Source organism: Papaver somniferum, chromosome 4 (assembly GCF_003573695.1).
Source record: "Papaver somniferum cultivar HN1 chromosome 4, ASM357369v1, whole genome shotgun sequence".
Taxonomy (NCBI): domain Eukaryota; kingdom Viridiplantae; phylum Streptophyta; class Magnoliopsida; order Ranunculales; family Papaveraceae; genus Papaver; species Papaver somniferum.
Genome location: NC_039361.1, coordinates 65270850 through 65291137, shown reverse-complemented (window position 1 = coordinate 65291137; position 20288 = coordinate 65270850). Strand labels below are relative to the sequence as shown.

The window sequence follows — 20288 nt, the reverse complement described above, 5'->3', positions numbered from 1 at the left end:
ACACCCTCCTTGCTTATCACAATGAAACAACAAAATGACTATTTACATGACTCTTATTTACATTGACTACTCTCTTTTATTTTTGGAATAAGAGAGAATGGAATTGATAAATACTTGATTTTTTTGTATTTTTCTGATATTTTTTTCTGAATATATACATCGTTTTTTTTTTTTTTTTTTTTTTTTTTTTGAACAAGGAAACACTTTTGATACATATACAAAAGGAAACAAAAGATTACATGACACTTTGCAAGAGGTAGCCCTTTTTGATGCACCCAGTTAAATTCGATGGTTGTCTTTCTTAATGTAACCTCCACCTTCTATCCCAACCAACCAAAGAACAAGCTAGTCAAGTTTCGTTCAGTATTCTAAAGTGATTGGCAATCGTAACTTCCTATCAAACACCTTGAAGATCGAGGCCATACATGTATTGGTAGATCGTGCGCGTGCAAATTTCTTATCACTATGTGAATTGTGCTAGAATCAGGGTGCCTAAATATCTAGACTAAGACTCCTAATAATTACATATTTGCACAAGAGTCAACATTTCAAGGTAAATGAGCTCCATTTTTATGATTTTTTTTTTTAATTTTTAATTTTGATTTTTCAATTTTTTTTGGAATTTTTCAATTTTTTCAAAAAGAAGAAGGAGTTCGTTTCAATTATGCAATTATCATGGTATCTACTCTATATCTACCATACCCCAAACCTAAACTAAACATTGTCCTCAATGTTTCAAAATATGGAAAGAATTATAAAACAATATATGAAGAGGAACATGCTGAGTAGAGTAAAAGGAGAGAGAATACCCGATTGTACGGCGAAAGCTCGATTAAAACTCCGTTATTCAAGGCAAAAATCCATCATATTAGGAGTCACAATGGATGAGCACAAAATATACACAAAGGAAATTTAACTAACACATTATCTACAAGAAAATTTGGTTTTTAATGGGATTGGACTTTTTGGAAAAATTTGGTTTTGTTGGGAAAAAAACAAATTTTGGTTTTTAGGGAAAGATTTGGAAAACTTTTTGGTTATTTAGGGAAAGAGTGGACCAGTTTAGTCCACATAGACTGGGTCCTCCAGGTTGGTTGTTTCAATGTCGGGTGGAAATGGCTCAAGGAATGGCTTTAATCTCTGCCCGTTGACTTTGAAAACGTTCTTGTTGGAACATCCTCCAGCTCTACAGCTCCATGAGGAAAAACTGTGCGTACTAGGTACGGACCCTTCCATCTGGAACGCAGTTTTCCTGGAAAAAGATGTAATCGGGAGTCATACAGCAAGACTTTCTGACCAGGAGTGAAGGATTTGCGTAGAATACGCTTGTCATGAAACATCTTCATCTTCTGCTTATATAACTTGGCACTGTCATAAGCCTCATTTCTCAATTCTTCCAACTCGTTGAGTTGAAGTTTCCTTTGAATTCCAGCTTCGTCCAGAGAAGTTCAGCTCTTTGATTGCCCAGTAGGCACGATGTTCTAATTCCACAGGTAGATGGCACGGCTTTCCATACACTAGACGATAGGGGGACATGCCAATTGGTGTCTTATAAGCTGTTCTATAGGCCCACAAAGCATCATTCAATCTCAATGACCAATCTTTCCTGACGGGTTAACCGTCTTCTCGAATGTGCTTAATTTCCCTATTAGAAACTTCCACTTGTCCACTAGTCTGAGGGTGGTACGGAGTAGCAACCTTGTGAGTTATGCCATACTTGCGTACTAAAGACTCAAAGTACTTGTTACGAAAATGTGAACCGCCGTCACTGATGATAGCTCTAGGGGTACCAAAACGTGAAATATGTTTCCTTTAGAAATGAAAGTACCACCTTGTGGTCATTTGTTCTGGTTGCTATGGCTTCTACCCACTTAGAAACGTAATCAACTGCGACTAGGATGTACAACTTGCTGTCAGACATGGGAAATGGACCCATGAAGTCTATCCCCCAAACATCAAAAATCTCCACAATCAAAATGGGGTTCAATGGCATCATGTTTCTCCTCGAAATGCTTCCTAGCTTTTGACAGCGTTCACAAGCAACACAATAATCATGGCAATCCTTGAACAATGATGGCCAATAGAATCCACACTGCAAGATCTTTGCAGCGGTTTTCTTGGCACTGAAATGGCCTCCACATGCTTGGTCATGACAGAAAGATATCACATCTTTCTGTTCGGTTGGGGACACATCTCCTAATGATTTGGTCTGGGCAGTACTTAAACAAATATGGGTCATCCCAAAGGAAATGTTTAACTTCAGCCAGGAATTTAGAGCGGTCTTGTCTCGACCAACGTGAGGGCATCCTACCTGTAGCGAGGTAGTTAACAATATCAGCAAACCAAGGAAGGTCTGAGATAGACATCAGCTGTTCATCTGGGAATGATTCTCTAATCAGCTCACTCATCAATAGACTCTAAAGTTAATCTAGACAAATGATCAGCAACCACATTCTCACAACCTTTCTTATCACGGATTTCGAGATCGAATTCCTGTAATAAGAGTATCCATCGAATAAGGCGAGCTTTAGCATCCTTCTTGGAAAGAAGATACTTCAAAGCCGCATGGTCTGTGTATATGATGATCTTAGACCCTATCAGATAAGATCTAAACTTGTCTAATGCGAAAACGACGGCAAGCAATTCCTTCTCGGTAGTTGAATAATTGAGTTGGGCATCATTAAGGGTTTTGCTAGCATAGTATATCACATATGGTAGTCTATCAACTCGCTGTCCTAAAACAGCACCAACAGCATAATCAGAGGCATCACACATAAGTTCGAACGGAAGCTTCCAATCGGGTGGTCGGACTATAGGAGCGGTGGTGAGAAGGGTTTTTAATTCCTCCCATGCCTTCACACAAGCAGCATCGAAATTGAAGGCAACATCTTTGGAGAGAAGACTGCACAGAGGTCTGGAGATTTTGCTGAAATCTTTGATGAATCGCCGGTAAAAACCAGCATGACCTAGAAATGATCTGATCTCCTTCACAGAGCAGGTTGTGGTAGATGTTGAATGAGGTCAACTTTAGCTTTATCCACTTCAATTCCTTTTTCTGAGATGATGTGTCCTAGAACTATTCCTGAATTCACCATAAAATGGCATTTTTCCCAATTTAGAACAAGGTTCTTTTCTTTACATCTGGATATCACGAGGGCAAGATGCTTCAAACATTCGTCAAACGAGGAACCAAAAACAGAGAAATCATCCATAAAGATCTCGAGAAAACTATCTATCATGTCAGAAAAAATGCTCATCATGCAACGCTGAAAAGTAGCAGGTGCATTACACAACCCGAAGGGCATACGTCTATAAGCAAACGTCCCAAATGGACACGTGAATGTAGTTTTTTCCTGATCTTCTGGAGCAATGTGAATTTGGTTATAACCGGAAAAGCCATCTAGAAAACAGTAGTGACTGTGTCCAGACACACGTTCTAGCATTTGGTCAATGAAAGGGAGCGGGAAGTGATCCTTCCTTGTTACTGTGTTCAACTTCCTGTAGTCGATGCATACTCGCCATCCTGTGGTTGTACGAGTAGGGACTAATTCATTCTTGTCGTTCTGAACTACAGTAATGCCTGACTTCTTAGGCACAACTTGAATGGGACTAACCCATTTGCTATCGGGAATTGGGTATATGATACCCGCATCAAGTAGTTTCAGGATCTCTCCTTTGACTACATCTCTCATGTTAGGATTAAGTCTCCTTTGCATTTCCCTCGATGGTTTGGCATTCTCTTCAAGGTTAATGTGGTGCATGCAAATGGTGGGACTAATTCCTTTGAGATCTGAGATGGTCCATCCTAAGGCCTCTTTGTGTTCCTTAAGTACTTCTAAAAGCTTACTTTCCTGTTCCGTGTCTAAACATGATGAAATAATGACGGGTAAAGTATCAGAAGAACCTAGGAATGCGTACTTCAACGTACTAGGCAATGTTTTCAATTCAAGCTTGGGTGGCTCAACAATGGATGGAATAAGCTTGGAATCAGAGAGTAAGGGTGGTTCCACTTCATATTTCCTTTCAGTGTCCATTTGAGGTACAGATTCGAGCAGAGATAGGACGTCACTACAGTATGCATCATCATAGGAATCTGGGTTAAAGTTCTCCATACATGCTTGAAAGGGGTCGACGGATAGAATGTTAGTCAACGAATCTTGCATTAATCCTTCAATCATATTAACTTCATGCACATCATCATCATCATCAATTCACAGGTTGTTGACTAATATCGAACACATTCAATTCTACCGTCATGTTACCAAAAGACAGTTTCAACACTCCATTACGACAATTAATGATCGCGTTGGACGTAGCCAAGAAAGGACGTCCTAAGATGACAGGAATGTGACAGTCTGGGTTTTGTACAGGTTGAGTGTCTAAGACAATGAAGTCTACGGGAAAATAGAATTTGTCAACCTTGATCAAAACGTCTTCGACCACTCCACGAGGAATCTTGACAGATCGGTCTGCCAGTTGTAGAGTGATAGATGTTGGTTTCAACTCCCCAAGACCTAACTGCTCATAAACAGAATATGGCAGTAGGTTAACACTTGCACCTAGGTCTAATAACGCTTTATTGACCGTGTGTTCTCCTATAGTGCAAGAAATTGTTGGACATCCTGGATCCCTAAACTTGGGTGGAGTTTTGTTCAGAATGATGGAACTCACCTGCTCAGCTAAGAAAGCACGTTTTTGCACATTGAGCTTGCGCTTTTGAGTACACAAGTCTTTGAGGAATTTGGCATAAGCAGGGATTTGCTTGATTGCTTCAAGAAAAGGAATGTTGATGTTGACTCTCTTGAACAGATCTAACATCTCATTGTAATGGGTACTTTTCTGTTGATAGATCAATCTTTGAGGAAATGGGGCAACAGGAGAATGAGTTGGCAAAGGGACATTCACAGCAGTAGAATTGTCAGATTTCCAACTTGCTCAGATTCTTTGGTTTTCTGGGGTTGTGGAGACAGCGTGGAATTTGTATCAGATTCATTAGGTTCGCCCACGTTGTTCTCGATGACTTTACCACTTCGGAGGGTGGTAATGGCATGGATTTGATCGGGTGAGGTTTCAGTGCAGGATGTTGTGCCTGCTTGAAATATCCTCTTTGGATTTTGTTGGGGTTGGCTCGGAAGTTTACCCTTTTCTCTCTCACACATTTGATCCATCTTTTGATCTAGATTTTTCTGACTTTGCATCAAACTCTGGAACATTTCCTCTAGGGTGGATAATCTCTTGTCGGTATTGTGTTGAGGATATGATTGTTGTTGAGAGTTTGATTGTTGTTGAGGGTTTCTCGGGTGTTGATAACCTTGATTGTTCTGATATCACTGATTGTTTTGATAGCTCTGATTGGGTTGAGATGGTCCTCCCTGAGTGGGTCCTTTTGACCATGAAAAGTTAGGGTGGTTTCTCCATCCTGGATTGTAGGTCTGTGAATAAGGGTTATGCTCTGGTTTTTGAAACATGGCATGTGCCTGTTCAAGCCTAGATTCCTGGACTGCAAGCAAATCGGGACAATTTTGGAATTGATGGTTGGGGTCGTTACAAGCGGCACAAACAGACGAAGCGACATGTTCTCGGAGAGTAGTGGTGGAAGGTTTTGAATTTTTATGTAGTTCTAACTCTTCTAATCTCCTAACTATTGATGCCATGTTTGCTCTTCCCTCGAAATCCGCTTCAATCCTAAAAGCCTTCGCTTCGGATGTAGTCTTTCTGGGTTCACGGATGGATTCCCACTGTTGCGTCTTTTCAGCTACTTCAATCAAGAAGTCCCAAGACGCATCAGCAGTTTTGTCTACGAATAAACCATTACACATCGACTCAACCGTTGTTCGGGTGGACACATCTAGACCTTCATACAAAATTTGCACAAGTCTCCATTTTTCAAAACCATGATGGGGACATTGGAGCAATAATTCATTGAATCTCTCCAAGTATCTAGCTAAGGTCTCACCTTCTAATTGCACAAAGCTATTCAGACTTTAACGAATTGTCGCAGTCTTGTGATTCGGGAAAAACTTTTTGAAAAACTCCTTTATGAGGTCATCCCATGTCATGATGGATTGAGGCTGTAAAGCATAGAGCCAGGCCTTTGCCTTATCTTTCAGGGAGAAAGGAAAAAGCCTTAACTTTAGGGTTTCGTCGGACATTTGAGTGAAACGCAGAGTTCCACAAATTTCCTCGAATTCTCTCACGTGGTGGTACGGGTTTTCATTCTCAACACCTCTAAAAATAGGAAGCATCTGTATTGTGCTTGATTTCAGCTCATAATGGCCATTAGCCTCGGGTAGCACAATACAAGAAGGTTGACTGGCTCTAGTTGGGTACATATAATCCTTGAGGGTACGGGGTTCTCCCATTGTTTCTGGTTGATCTGGACTGTCTCCCTCAGAACTTAGAATTTCGATAGGTTCGTCTGGGTTAATTCTAACAAGTCTGTTTGTTTGGTCTCTGTAGGTCACAATCATGTCCTAGTAGGTACCTTAACTAACATTTTAGTCAGAGCAATCGGAAACAGTTTTGGCCCACAAGGGTTATGAAGATTTGGTTTTGAATGGGTGTTGGTTTTAATAAGGGATTTTGTTTTTGGTTTAAAATTGGGCTTTGGAAAAGTTTTTGAACTAAACCTAGCATAAATTAGCACAACTCATAAAAGAAAATAAAAACAATAATAATAATTAAGACAAGCCCATAAAAGAAAAATAAAAATAAAAAAAATAATTACAGTCCCAAATATAAAAAAAATAAAAATAAATAAAAATTATTACAATCCCAAATAAATAATTAAATTAATTATTACAAGCCCGAATTTGAATTTAAATGAGGCCCAAGTGGGTTACTCATGGTTTAGGCTTACTTGGTTAAGGAGGGAAGCCCGGTTAGGCTTTTGTTCCCTTTAGTTGCACAACCCAGTTGGGCTTTAGGATCGTCCTAAGCAGCTCACGCTCAAGCCCAGCAGCAATTGAAGTGACTCAGCAACACAGGCCCAGCAGAATCTGCAGCGAAGCCCAGCAGAAAAGGCAAGCCCAGGAGCAGAAGTTGCAAGCCCAGCGAAATTGAGATTACTAAGCCCAGCTCAGTTGGTTCAAGCCCAGCAACAAAGGTTGGAACAGAGCCCAGCAGCAGAGGGTGCACAAGCCCGGCAGCAACAGAAATAGGCGAGCCCAGTTGACAGCTTCAGTTGGCAGCAGCAGGCTTTGGCAGAGAAGGCACCAGCAGCAGCAGCACAGCCAAGGTGGTACCTGCAATGATCACAGAGTGCAAAGATAGTCAGGCCAACCCTGCAATGATCACAGTGCAATCATTGCAGTGCAATGATTGCAGGCAAGTATGCAATGATCTGCTGCAATGATTGCAAGCAGAGGGTTGCAATGATAGTGAAGCAGGCCTGCAATGATTGCAAGGCAGAGATGCTAATGGAACTCAGCAGTGGCAACACCACTCCCCGGCAGCGGCGCCAAAAACTTGGTGTGGAATGGAAAACACACAAAAACTCTTGCAAGTATACAAGGCCAAGTTTATAATATAGGGATAAGAAAGGGATCAGTCCACAGGGAGTAGGAGTGCTTAAAAGAAGTTTTCCTAAGCTATCAATGGGTGCAAAGCACTATGGCAGTGAGCAATGATGGATGAAGGCAGATACAAAGAACTAAAACAGTTAACACAAGATGGCAGCACAGCAAGGATTAGATGGCAGATGATATTAAATAACAACAGCAAGGAACCAAGGCTGTAAGCCAAGGGCAGGGGTGAGATTGTGCACTGACTTCAGTGCACACAGCTTCAAAATGCAAGAACTAAGCAAAACAGTAAAGGAAAGTAACTAAGCAGTGAATAAAAGCAGAGCTGGAATTGCAAGTGACTGAAGAAAGGAATTGTGGCTAAGCTAAGGCTTAGATTCCACCTTGTGTCCTAATCAAATAGCATATTCCTAGGTTGAGTTGAGTCCTATGCATACAATAGAAAGGAAAGAAAAACAGCTTGCTAACAGAAATACCCCTAGTATTGACTGTCTTTTGACAGCACAATCAATCACAAGCAATCATAGCACTGCTTTCTTCCCAATGCACAAGAAAAACAAGCATATGACATCCTATCCTAGCAATTTACCATTTGACAGTGCACCAAGGCTTCATCAAAGCCTTAGCTTGTTGCTAATTAGCTCATACTACACATGTTAACAGCATCAACATTCATCACATATGCTAATTGAAACAACATTCTCAACATTGAAGATAAAAATCAAAACATCATATAACATTCACTATCAACTGTCATGCAGTAACTGAAATTGAAATTGTGACATAAAACAGAACAAATGTTTTTCTGGCTAGTCCAGAGATCATCCCCCTCTACCCCTCTTCATCACCCCCTATTTATATCACTAAACAAAATCCCCAAAAATCAGGACCACATCAGTCCAATTAGGGTTTGGTGAAAATACAAAATTGACTCACCTAACAGCTCTGATTTTACTCAATTATCTTCACCCACTCTGCTATTTCTAGTTACAATCAACAATTCCCAAAAATCTTCAATTTATAAAATTAGGGTTTTCTGTTGTGAAATAGAAATCAAAATTCACTCACCAAAACTTTGAATTGACGTCGCCCCATGTCTTCTCTGCCTCTCTCGGTTCTTATCCATGCGCCTATTGATGCAATTGCTCCCTAATTTGAGGTGTTTTATCAACCCTCACCTAGGTCAGTTGGTGAGAGAGGTTAAAGCGCTTCGAATTAGGGGGATGGGTCGTGTCGGGTAATGATGGAGATGGTGGAGGTGATGGTGGTGACAGGAGTGATGGATGATGGAATGGGTGTTTCTGTTGCAGAGATGGGGGAGAGGAAGACGAAGGTGGAGGTCGATATGGGTTAGGGTAGGGAGCTGTTTGGCTAGGTCATAGGGTTCGAGTATTAGTGTGTTAGGCGGGTGTATCAAGATGTGTGTACCACGAGCTGAAGCCGCTGGATATGGAGATGGTAGGTGGATCGGACGGATAAGGAAGAAGTAGCTTGTAGCGACCGTAGGATGTAAAATACAACGAAGTCTACGGTGCGAGATTAGGTTAGGTGTTGTAGTGTTTAGCGGAATCATCGGGATTTGATGCACAGGCATAGGAGCGACCGTAGGATGCTGAAATGCTTCGATCTGACGGCTGAAATCCGAGACGGGCTTGGATATAGAAAATGGGTTTGGGTGAGGGTTTTGGGCCTTGGGTATGCCAAGCCCATATCTTCTTTAAGAACAATTCTTCCTTCTTGAGCCCATTTCTAGTCTTTTGGGCTTATGCGCACCATTCTTCGTGGCTTCCTTGCGTAATTTCTTCCGGCTTTTCACTACTCTTCAGCTCTTTTCCGCTCCGCAATTCATCCAGACTTTATTTATTACCTAAAAATGCAAAATTAAGTAAGAAAAATATTTATTCTTGAAAATACAGAATATGGGATAAAATGTAGTATTAATGCACAAAAGATGAGTTAAATGCCAACAAAAAGGGATAAATATATACAATATTTGGCACTCATCAGTGTGGTCGTTATTACAATATGTTTTTATTGATGAAATTTTGGTTTAAATACACAAATCATATATCCTACACCTAATGCATCAATGAAAAATTTATCTAAACACTACTGCAAAACCAAAAATTAAGTAAATTCACGCAAAATAGTTTAACCATTAAACACGAATTAGCCTTTGCTAACAGATTTGGAGGGAAATCCCCAAATTGATATGAGCCATATAGTCCCGTAAAATCTAACCACTAGCATAACATATAAGCAGAAAGATATTATATAGATCTTGTACTTCATTGACAGAATCTTCAAGTAGGAATCCTTGAGAGAGTCAAGGATGGATCCTTAGCTTTGAGGATAAGGTTACATATTTATAGGATTGAGGGAGTACCTCCTCAACAATCTGGTGCTCCTCATGGGGCGTATTAGCTGAGTTACATACATTCCAGCGTATTCCTAGACTCAGACTTGGTTCGACTTCTTATAATAATATTAGTCTTTGGGCTTAGGAGAACATATTAAATATGGTATCAATATTCTACATTTTTTTCATTATCCTAAAAGAGACAGTTACCTGCAGTAGTTCTTCTGGCAGAGGGTCTTCTGTCTTGTTCAAATCTAGTAAACTTTGGTGTTGGTGTGGTGTACACTTGTTTGTGGTATTCGGAGGGTTGGTCGGTGTCCACATATTTTACAGTATTTAATGGTGTTGAAGTGTTGCGTCTGTGATCCAGATGTTAAGATTGTTTATATGGAGAGTCATATGTTGTTGAAGCGTTGTGTATGCTTAGATGCTGCAGGTAGGGGTGTCTTTTGTCTTTTCAGTATTATATACATACTTTTTCATTTTTTAATGGACTTAACTATCTTATACTTTTTTTCTTGCTCTCTTATTTTATTTTTCTTTCCAAAATGATTGCTAGCCGTGCCAGAGATGTTTTTTCAGCCTTCATGGTTCGAGCTCGTGAGTCTTCTGTCATAATGGATTGAGTGTTGATGTTGCAAGTGTAGTTGAGATTTCAAAAGGAGGAAGAATAACAAAAACTAAATAAAGAAATAAACAAAGAAGTAGAAAAATAAGATGATGGTTGGTGGTATGAGTGGTGATGGCGCATGTGATGGTGGTGGTTGTCTTTAACATGATGAAGAATAAAAAGTGAAAAACGAAGAGACTAGAGAGGTATGATGATGATTATGATGGTGGTGTCTATGATGGTACAGATGGTGGTGTTTGATTTCTTTAAGAAGAATTGAAAAGAGAATATATTACAAAGGCAGTCGAGTGAGAATGGTTAGGGTTAGGTTGTTATCCAAATGGATAAACCAGCGGACGACTAAGATTAAGTTTCATAGTAGCGAAATCTACGACTAATACAATTTGGTGTTTTCAGTTCGGTTGGACTATGTACTTATACTATTACCTAAACCGAGAATCAAAGGTTAAGGATTTTTTAAACTGTTACTTAAGCCGTAGATCTCAATTCAACCTCGGTTATCTAGGTTCTGGCTAGTTTTCTCGGTGTCGATTAAAGGTGAGCAATAAACGTGTGGATGGAGATTTGGTATCACCCACGTCTAGTCTATATAAATGACCAAATTTGAGATTTTCATCCACGTCCATTCTGCAACGGGTAGATGGATGAGCAGACTGGATGCTGGTGGATTGACAGATTTAAATAAATATGTTACGAGAATAATGTAATTTAGATTACTGAAATTTTAATAATCACAATATAGCAAGAGTAATAAACTTAAAAAATTTGAGGACTTCCAGCAACCAAACCAATGATACGAGAACTAATCCCCTAATCAAGAGAACTAATCCCCTAATCAATAGAAGCTATACTGCTTCAAAATAAACAAATAGAAGCTATACATATTAGTTACCAAGAGAAAAAAAGAAAGATAATTGCTGAATCGGGAAAGTAGGGATAAAAGCTCTATGACGAGAAAAGATTAATCCCTAATAGTCTTAGGGTCCAACTGATGGATGTTGTTTCATGCACATCAAATCTGTAAAAACTGCAGGTTTTAAAAATCCACTCACGTCCAATTCGTCGAGTGACCAACCAAGTGTTCATCCGTCAAAATACGTATTAAGCCAAGTAAAATCCGCAGAGATTTGAATACTATGCTCACCTAATCAGAAAATTAACTGAAAATTGCGAGAGCATACCTAATCAGAAAATTCCTGCTCTGCAGTTTGAAAACCCTAAATTGGTTACTGTTACTCAAAATCTCTCAACAAGTAATACTGATTCTGAGAGCGATGAAAGCCAAAACACTCTTAATTCTCAGCAAATTAACAAGACAGGAAAGAAGAAACAAGGTCAATGGAAAAGAGAGGCTAGGATGAGAAAGGAGATTGCCTCACAGAAGGGGAAGGGAGAGCTTATCAGGGAGGAAACGTACTTCTTCACAAATGGAAATTGATCAGGTGACCCCTAATTCTAAACCGAAATTATCTATGATTAATTATGGTAATATGGGTGTGGTGGCTGCCCTAAATCATCCACAAGCCAAATGTTAGTCTACTCTTGGAATTGTCAAGGGTTGGGGAATCCCTCGAAAATTCGTTATCTAAAATCCTTTTTGAAAGTTGTTAACCCTAGCATTGCTTTCTTGTCTGAAACCAAACTTGGTAATAGTAAAGCTAATAGTCTTATTTCTCAGTTAAGTTATAATAATCATTTAGTTGTCCCATTTGTGGGTAGTAAACATGGTTTAATTCTCACATGGCATGGGCCTGTTAAGATTAACATCATTAAAAGTAATATCAATCTCGTCCACTGTCAAGTCAGTCAGACTTTGATGAAAACATGAGAGTTATTATGTGTTTATGGTCCCTATGTTAGGAGTGAAAAAACAGCTTCTGGTCTTCTTTATCTAGCCATATTGACAGCTTATCAAGCTCATACTGCATTATTGGTGATCTTAATTCTATAAAATCTATGAAAGAGAAAAGTGGTGGTAGATATGACAATAATAACCACAATAGAGAGTTCAAAAATTTGATTCAAGATAAAGGCTTAATCGACATGGGTTATTGCGGACCAGCATTTACTTGGACCAATAGTGCTATTGTGTCAACTCCTATTTATACAAGACTTGACAGAGTGTTATGTTCCAAATTGGTGGTTGAGTTTCCCTGAGGCCGTTGTATTTCATTTTGCCGAGAATTGGTAGTGATCACTCTCAAATATATCTTAATCTACATAGAATATGTAAAAGAAAGAAACCTGCTAACAGATTCGAGTATTTCTGGACCAATCACCCTGAATTCGATGATGAAGTTCAGAAGGCTTGGGAAAATTCTTGCGGTAACGCAATGGAGAAGATTAAGGAAACAAGGAATATTCTTGCTGCTTTGGGAAAGAAAACTTTTGGTAATGTCAACACAACTGTTTTAGATGCAAAGAAGAAGCTTCTTGAGTTGCAGAATTTAACTCATACAAGGGATATTTGAAGTGAAGAGGACAGTTTAAAGGAGAAGATTGAAGAGCTAATGGAAGTAAATAGAAAATTCTGGCAGCAAAGGAATAAGAATACTTGGATCCCCAATGTAGACAGAAATACCCAAATCTTTCATATGTTAGTTAAACAAAGAAGAAGAAAGAATTCTATAAAAGCTCTTCAAAATAGTAACAACAGATGGGTCTCTGGCCATGAAAATATCTCGAAGATACCCATACATCATTTCGACAACAATTTCAAGAAAGGCCTTCACGACCACATGGTTGCTATCAACTTCAGTTCTGACCACTAGATTACTGAAAATAACAACAAAGCCTTAAATTCAATCCCAGCTCAGGAAGAAATCTGGAAAGTTCTCAAGAGTATGGGTTCACTAAAATTGCCAGGACCTGATGATATTCCCCATATCTTCTATAAAAAGATACTGGGACAAAACTGGAACTGAGGTAACTTCTCTTGTTAAACACTATTTTGCATCCTCTAGTCTCTCAAATGGCCTCAATCATACGAATTTAGTTCTCATACCTAAAGTTAAAAATCCCTCTAGACCTTCTGAGTATATACTCATTGCTTTATGAAATATTATTTATAAGATTGTTGTCAAAATTGTTGCCCAAAGACTAAAACTTATGCTTGATAGGCCCGTCGATAAATCTCAGTCTGCCTTTGTGCCGGGAAGGCCAATTCTTTATAACATTTTAACGGCCAAGGAATTAATTCACTCTATGAGTCAGTCTAATTCTGTCCTAGGTGCTTTTGCGCTTAAAATTGATATAAGCAAAGCTTATAGATTCTCCTGGACTTTCCTGGGTCAGTGTCTTAGAGCTTATGGCATAAATGACGATACTTACAATCTTATCATGAATTATGTAACAATGGCCACTTTCTTTATTATTGTAAATGGTACCCCTGAAGGGCACTTAGCGAGTGGGAGAGGGCTGAGACAACGATTCCCTCTCTCACCTTACCTTTTCATACTATGTGCTCAGGGATTATCTTGGTTGGTAAGAAAGATGGAAGCAATCTGCATCTACAATGGCTATAGAGTTGAAAGATGGGCCCCATATATATCTTATTTAATGTATGCAGACAATTTATTTTTCTTCAGCACCCTTGATGATAGAACTGTTAGAGCATTGCTCGATCGAACTTGTTTGTCAAGTTTAGTTGCCAAAATTATAAGTCTTGATTTCTAGTCTTCTTATAGAAAGTCTCGGATTAGGATAGTAAGTGTAGTTGAGCTTTAGACTCCACGACGTTCATCGAATAAAGACGAAGAACTACTCAAGGGAACTTTTGGAACTTCATCAACAAAAGGTATATGGAGACTTGAACTTATCTATCACTCAAAAGTCTATCTACTTTATCTCATATTTGAGACAAAAGTCGCATTGCTATATAGACTTCAATTATACACATTTGCTATTTCGAGACAAGTTTATCTCGCTTATCCATTTCTCGAAATATGTGTTGGTAAGCTTTCGCTTTAGCCAAGTTCATCTTTACTCGTGACGAAGTCATATTGATTATTTCAATAACTTGAAAATCGGTTTGATGCTAATAGTTTGTGGATAACAACTATTTTAACATTCTCTAAGAAAGTTTCAATGATTGAAATGAGAGTTTAAAAAAATAACCATGTTTGGATATAAATATAGTGTGTTCTCACATTTGTGTAAAAGTCCAAAACCAGGAACCTAAAGTATGCGTACACGTACCCGTACACGTATTGGCGGTTGTTGGAAATCCGGGTAAGTATGCATACCCGTACGCATACTGGCGGAAGTTTCACGTCCGTAAATTTCTGCTGGAGTTTGGGAGTAAAAAACAAACTCAATCCGGCTACTTAAGTATGCGTACCCGTTTGCATACTTAAGCAGGTTACATTCTAAAATCGGTTTGTTCATGAACTAAAACATTTATATAATAAGGAATGCAATCTTTGCAAACCGTGGCTATAATGTTCGTGAATTGATTCGAGTAAATCAAAATCGATTTTGCTTCGATTGTGTCTTATATACTTCTATGAGATCTAAGCAACTGAACAACTCTCTAACTAGTTTCATTTGAGTCATTTGAACTAGTTATGGTAAAGATGAATAAGGTTGATATGAAAGTGCTCATATGGCTAACCATTGGTTAACTATTGTTGAACCCACTAAGTGTACAAGTTTAGGCACGATTACTCAAACCTAAATGAAGGTACATTTCATTTGTGTATAAAAAGCTAAGTTCAATCTAACGGTTGAAAGGTATTAGCTTGAATCTAATCAGGTTTTCATCTGACGATGAATATTGAATGCTTTGTTACCAAGGTAACTTAGATTGTAAACCCTGATTTGAAATCTATATAAAGGAAAACTGTAGCAACTGGGAAACCTAATCCCCACACCTCCTGTGTGATACTAGTTATATAAGCTAGAGTCGATTCTCCTTTAACCTTAGGTTTTTCACGAAACCCTGTAGGTTAACGACTTAAAGACTTCATTGGGATTGTGAAGCCAGACCCAACTATTTTCTCTGTAATTGCGTAATCTGATCTTGCTGTTTTCTATCGTGATTGAGTACAATCGTAAGATTGGCTTGAGATTTATATCTCCGATAGGCAAGATTGAAAAGTAATCACCTTCGTCTCATTGTTTGTGATTCCAAAATATCTTGTTTCGTTAATCGATTAAGATTATTGTGAGGTGATTGATAATACTAGGCTATTCTTCGGGAATATAAGTCCAGTTTATCAATTGGTTCTTGTTCACCTTGATTTATCAAAAGACGGAACAAAAACTCGTAGGTATATATGTGGGAGACAGATTTATCTATTCAATAGACTTTTCTGTGTAATACAGATTTGTTTATCAAGTCTTCGACTTTGGGTCGTAGCAACTCTTATATGTGGGTGAGATCAGCTAAGGAAATCAAGTGCGCATACTCCGGCGTGGTTTAAGAGGCGTAAGGAAAACGACTTTACCTTGATCAATATGAGCTTGATTGGGTCTCAACTACATTCCAGACCGAAGTTAGCTTTGTAGTAGGCTAGTGTCTGTAGCGGCTTAATACAATGTTGTGTTCAAATCTGGACTAGGTCTCGGGGATTTTCTACATTTGCGGTTTCCTCTTTAACAAAACTTCTGGTGTCTATGTTATTTATTTTCTGTATTATATTTTGTTATATAATTAAAATATCACATGTTGTGCGTCGAATCGATCAATTGGAAAATCCAACCTTTGGTTGTTGATTGAAATTAATTGATCCTTGAACATTGGTCTTTGGTACCGTTCAAGTTATTTCTCTTATATTCAATCATGCTCGCAAATTCTTATTTGTTTGATTGCAGATTGAATTAAGAAATTGAGATAACTCTTTGATATATGTTTCTTAATATTGAGTCTAACTGTCTAGTTGATTCTCTTGAAAGTATATTGGAGTTAGTCCATACAGATTGCTAAGCAAAATATTGGGTGAGGTTGTTAGACCCCCCGCTTTTTCAAGAACCATTCAAAGTCTGCAAGATGTTTTAACTATGTATATTATATGGTCTGGTCAGGTCAGCAAGCAAGCCTAGAGAAATCGTCGATTCTTTTCAGTAAAGTTGTCAAAGAAGAAATGAAGTTGCTGAAAGTTTGGGAGCTTCTCAGATGAAAAGTAATGAAAAATATCTAGGATTTCAGCTCCTAAAATCATCCCACAGAATAAAATCCTTCGATTTTTTGGAAGAAAAGTTTCTCAGCAAGCTCGCGGGTTGGAAAATGATACATCTCAATCGCGCAGGTGTTGTAGTTTTGAAAGTGGTAGTAAAAGTTCGTTGCTCGGACTTGTAAAGATTTAAACATAAAAATACATACAAAAAATATTAACAATATGGGCAAGAGTACTGGGACTAAAGATTCGGCCATTTTTCATTTTCAAGTGGTTCAGAATTTAATTCTAGGCGATTATAGTTCAAAACAAAACAAATATTAACTCTAGTTTATTGCCAAGATAGATTTTATAAAATATTACTTGTATTTCTTAAGCATGGCATATCAAAAATCCCTAGGACTAAGCATACTCCATCAAATGAAATCACAAGTAATTAATTTTAAATCTTAATTCAATTAAAATTAGTGCAAAAAGTAAATAAAAGAATTAATGAAATTACCACATGGATGAAATTCGACTTCCTCCGTCGTCCCAGTGTTGGGTTTAGCTCATCATGATAAAAACACGCTCAAAATATTTATTTATTGCTCAAAGGGTGTTTACAAGGATGAAAATGGAGATGAAATAATAAAACAGTGAATGTGCGACCCACAGAAAACGTCCAAAATAAACGACACAGAAGAGGTGCTATTGTTACTGTATCTCTAAGACCCACACCTACGACCCACGCATTGAGTCTCTTTCACTGTTGATAAACGACTGCTGCTGCGGGTCCGTTCTTCGTGTTCTTCATGTTCATCAGCAGCAGCAGCAGCAGAAACCGAGTTTGGGAAAACTCGAATTTCTCTTTCTCTGGCTCTCCTCAGCCCCCCAGACTCTCGACACCCTTTCCCAAACTGTTTTGCCTTGTATTTATAGTGAATTGGAGCCAAAAATCCGACCATTGATTGCATATATTCTCCATTTAATCCAAATATTCTCGGCTGCCAATAATAACGAAAATTTCCAAAATTAACTCTGTCACACGTTAGAATTGGTTCTTCACACTCCAATTCATCTCTCCCACGCCTAGTAAGTCGTCGAACGTCCCTTAATCACTTCCATGCATAGCCAAAACACACACAACAGCGTGTACAGGGTGTGTTCAGTCCGTGTAGCTCTGTTTTGAGCTCGAGAATCAAATCGATATTTCCAGCCAATTCCGATCAAATTCGACACCCAAACTTTGTTACTTATGCCAAATCACATCTTTCTGCCAATTTTCAGCGATTGAATCGCACTCTAACCCATTCATTTTGACAATCAAAATTATGCCAGTTGTAAACTTCATTTCCCGCCAAAAACACAAATTCAAATTGTTGAAGAAGGTGCCCCTTATCCAGAGTGCTGGGGTGCGAATATTAATTGGGGTGGAAATAGTAATTTTTCTGGGTTCCTCTGGGACATTTCTGGGACGCTTCCGGTGCATTTCTGGGGTACCTACGGTACATTTCTCCGGGGTGTAAAACACTGCTTTTTGAGCCCATTTCGCCGCAAGGGCTTATTTCTCTAAAATTTCCTACAAGAACACAAAATAACACAATAAGTACTTAATCGAGTCTAACAATACAGAAAATTGAGAACAAAATAGACACATAAATGCGTCTATCAGCAGGTAAGATGGTATTGATAAAATATATACATGGCCACCTCTCTCCTGCCAAAGAAGGTCATTGCGAGGCTTGACATAATTATCAGTAATTTATAAGCTGTAACGATTTCTTGATGAGAAAAGAAATGGTGGTTTAGGAATAAGATCTCTAACCCATCTCAATAGATCCCAAATAGCAAAATTCGTCTGGAGACTAATCGATGATCAAAACTGTACTAGGGGTGCAATCAAGAAAGCCAAATACTTCAAGGATATTTCATTTTGGGAAGCATCATCAAATGCAAGAAGATATTCTACCTGGAAAGTCATCATTGAATGCAGAGAAGATGTTAAGGACAACTGCATCTGGAGCATTGGAAAAGGCAACAGAATTCACATTACAAATGATCCATGGCTACACAATCATGTCAATAGCATACCTGAACTGAAAGATAACATTTCGTTGGGAAGCATAAGTAAAGTCCTGGACTTAAGTCTACAAGAACCTACAAGATGGAATGAAGAGATCATTCTTCAGTTATTCCAAGATCTTTCAGCTACTCAGATTCTGAAATGCTGATGAAGTTATTGAAGACCAGATTCTATGGAAACCCCATCCAAATGGTATGTTCTCATGCAAATCTTTTATAAAAACTCTTAAAGAAAAAGAACGTAGTACATCTAGTACTCATAATGACACTCTCCCATGGAAAATCTTTTGGAACATAAAAGATTTAGCTCCTAAAATTCTAATATTCATTTGGAGAGTGCTTCATGAGGACTTATCCAGTTTCAAGACTCTTTGAAAACACATTACAGGTATAAACCAAGAGTCCAGACTTTGTAATGCTGCAATCGAAGACCTTGAGCACATCTTTTTTAACTGTCTTGTGGCTATCACAACCTTCTTTGGATCGCCTCTAGGGTGCAAAACAGAAAAGTATAGAACACATGAACTGCAAACAAATTATTGCTAGTTTTCTTGCTGAGAAAGGGAACTATGAGGTGTTCAAAATGGGTAGTTGTATTATGTGGGCTCAATGGAAGAACGGAAATGACAAAGTCTTCAACTGTAAAAACCGCTCCATCCAAAGCATCATTAAAGAAGCTGTATTTTGGTTCAACTACTCTATCCTTGTACTACCGGAGGATGAACTGCAGATCCAAACTAATCACTATAGAGAAAGTGCAGCTGAGTGGAAACCACCTGAAGCTAAATGGATCAAACTGAATGTGGATGCAGCCTTTGATAACTTCAAGGCAGGGTGGGAAGTTGTTGCAAGAGATTCTGATGTTGCTTTCAAAGATTGTGTAACAAAGTCTCATGAAGTTTTGAGTCCTATTGAAGTAGAAACAAGGGTTGTTCTTCTGGCAGCTGACTTCACAATAGTTATGGGCCTGCATAGAGTTATAATTGAAAGTGATGCTGAGAAGGTGATCAAGTTGCTAACCGAGGAAAATGCCAATGCCCCCTACAGATTACGCGAGCTAATTCTCCAGATTAGAGCTCAGACTAAAATAGTGACCGAGGTAAAATTGTTCGTATCTGATTTGATTTAGATTTAAATCTCTTTTCGTTGTGTTAGTTAACCTTTTAGATTGAGTTTCTGATTTTTATCAGACTCCCTTTGTCTTCATCTTTTCTTATCCGATTTAAGTTTTTATTTCAAGTTTTTCATGCTTTTGCTTTGGGTTTGGTTGCTTGGGAAGCTCTATATTTCTGTTGAATCCTAAGTATTGCAAGGGTTTTTGTTGTTCATATTGTATTTTCCTGTTTAGGTTTGAATTTTTCTTCAATTTCTTGTTCATGCTCTTATTGGGTTTTCAATCCAGCAGAACAAATTCGTCACAACATAGTGAAGATTCAATATTTTCAACAAACACTCAACCTCCTTCAGCAGTAGCATGTCTCAAGCCACAGTAAAGACACAGAAGACTCCCAGTTTATCGAAGACACAGATACAAGCCACATCAAAGACACATGAGACTCCAACAACAGAAAGTTTCAAAAGACTGATGCAGAGAA

At 38.5% G+C, this 20288-nt stretch overlaps 1 protein-coding gene across 1 annotated transcript; it reads left to right on the top strand.

Annotated features, from left to right (window-relative positions):
• Positions 1-19213: 19213 nt before the first annotated feature.
• LOC113272633 lies at positions 19214-19822 on the top strand. Its single transcript, XM_026522446.1, has one exon. It carries the CDS (start codon positions 19214-19216, stop codon positions 19820-19822), a length of 609 nt encoding a protein of 202 aa, XP_026378231.1.
• Positions 19823-20288: the final 466 nt, after the last annotated feature.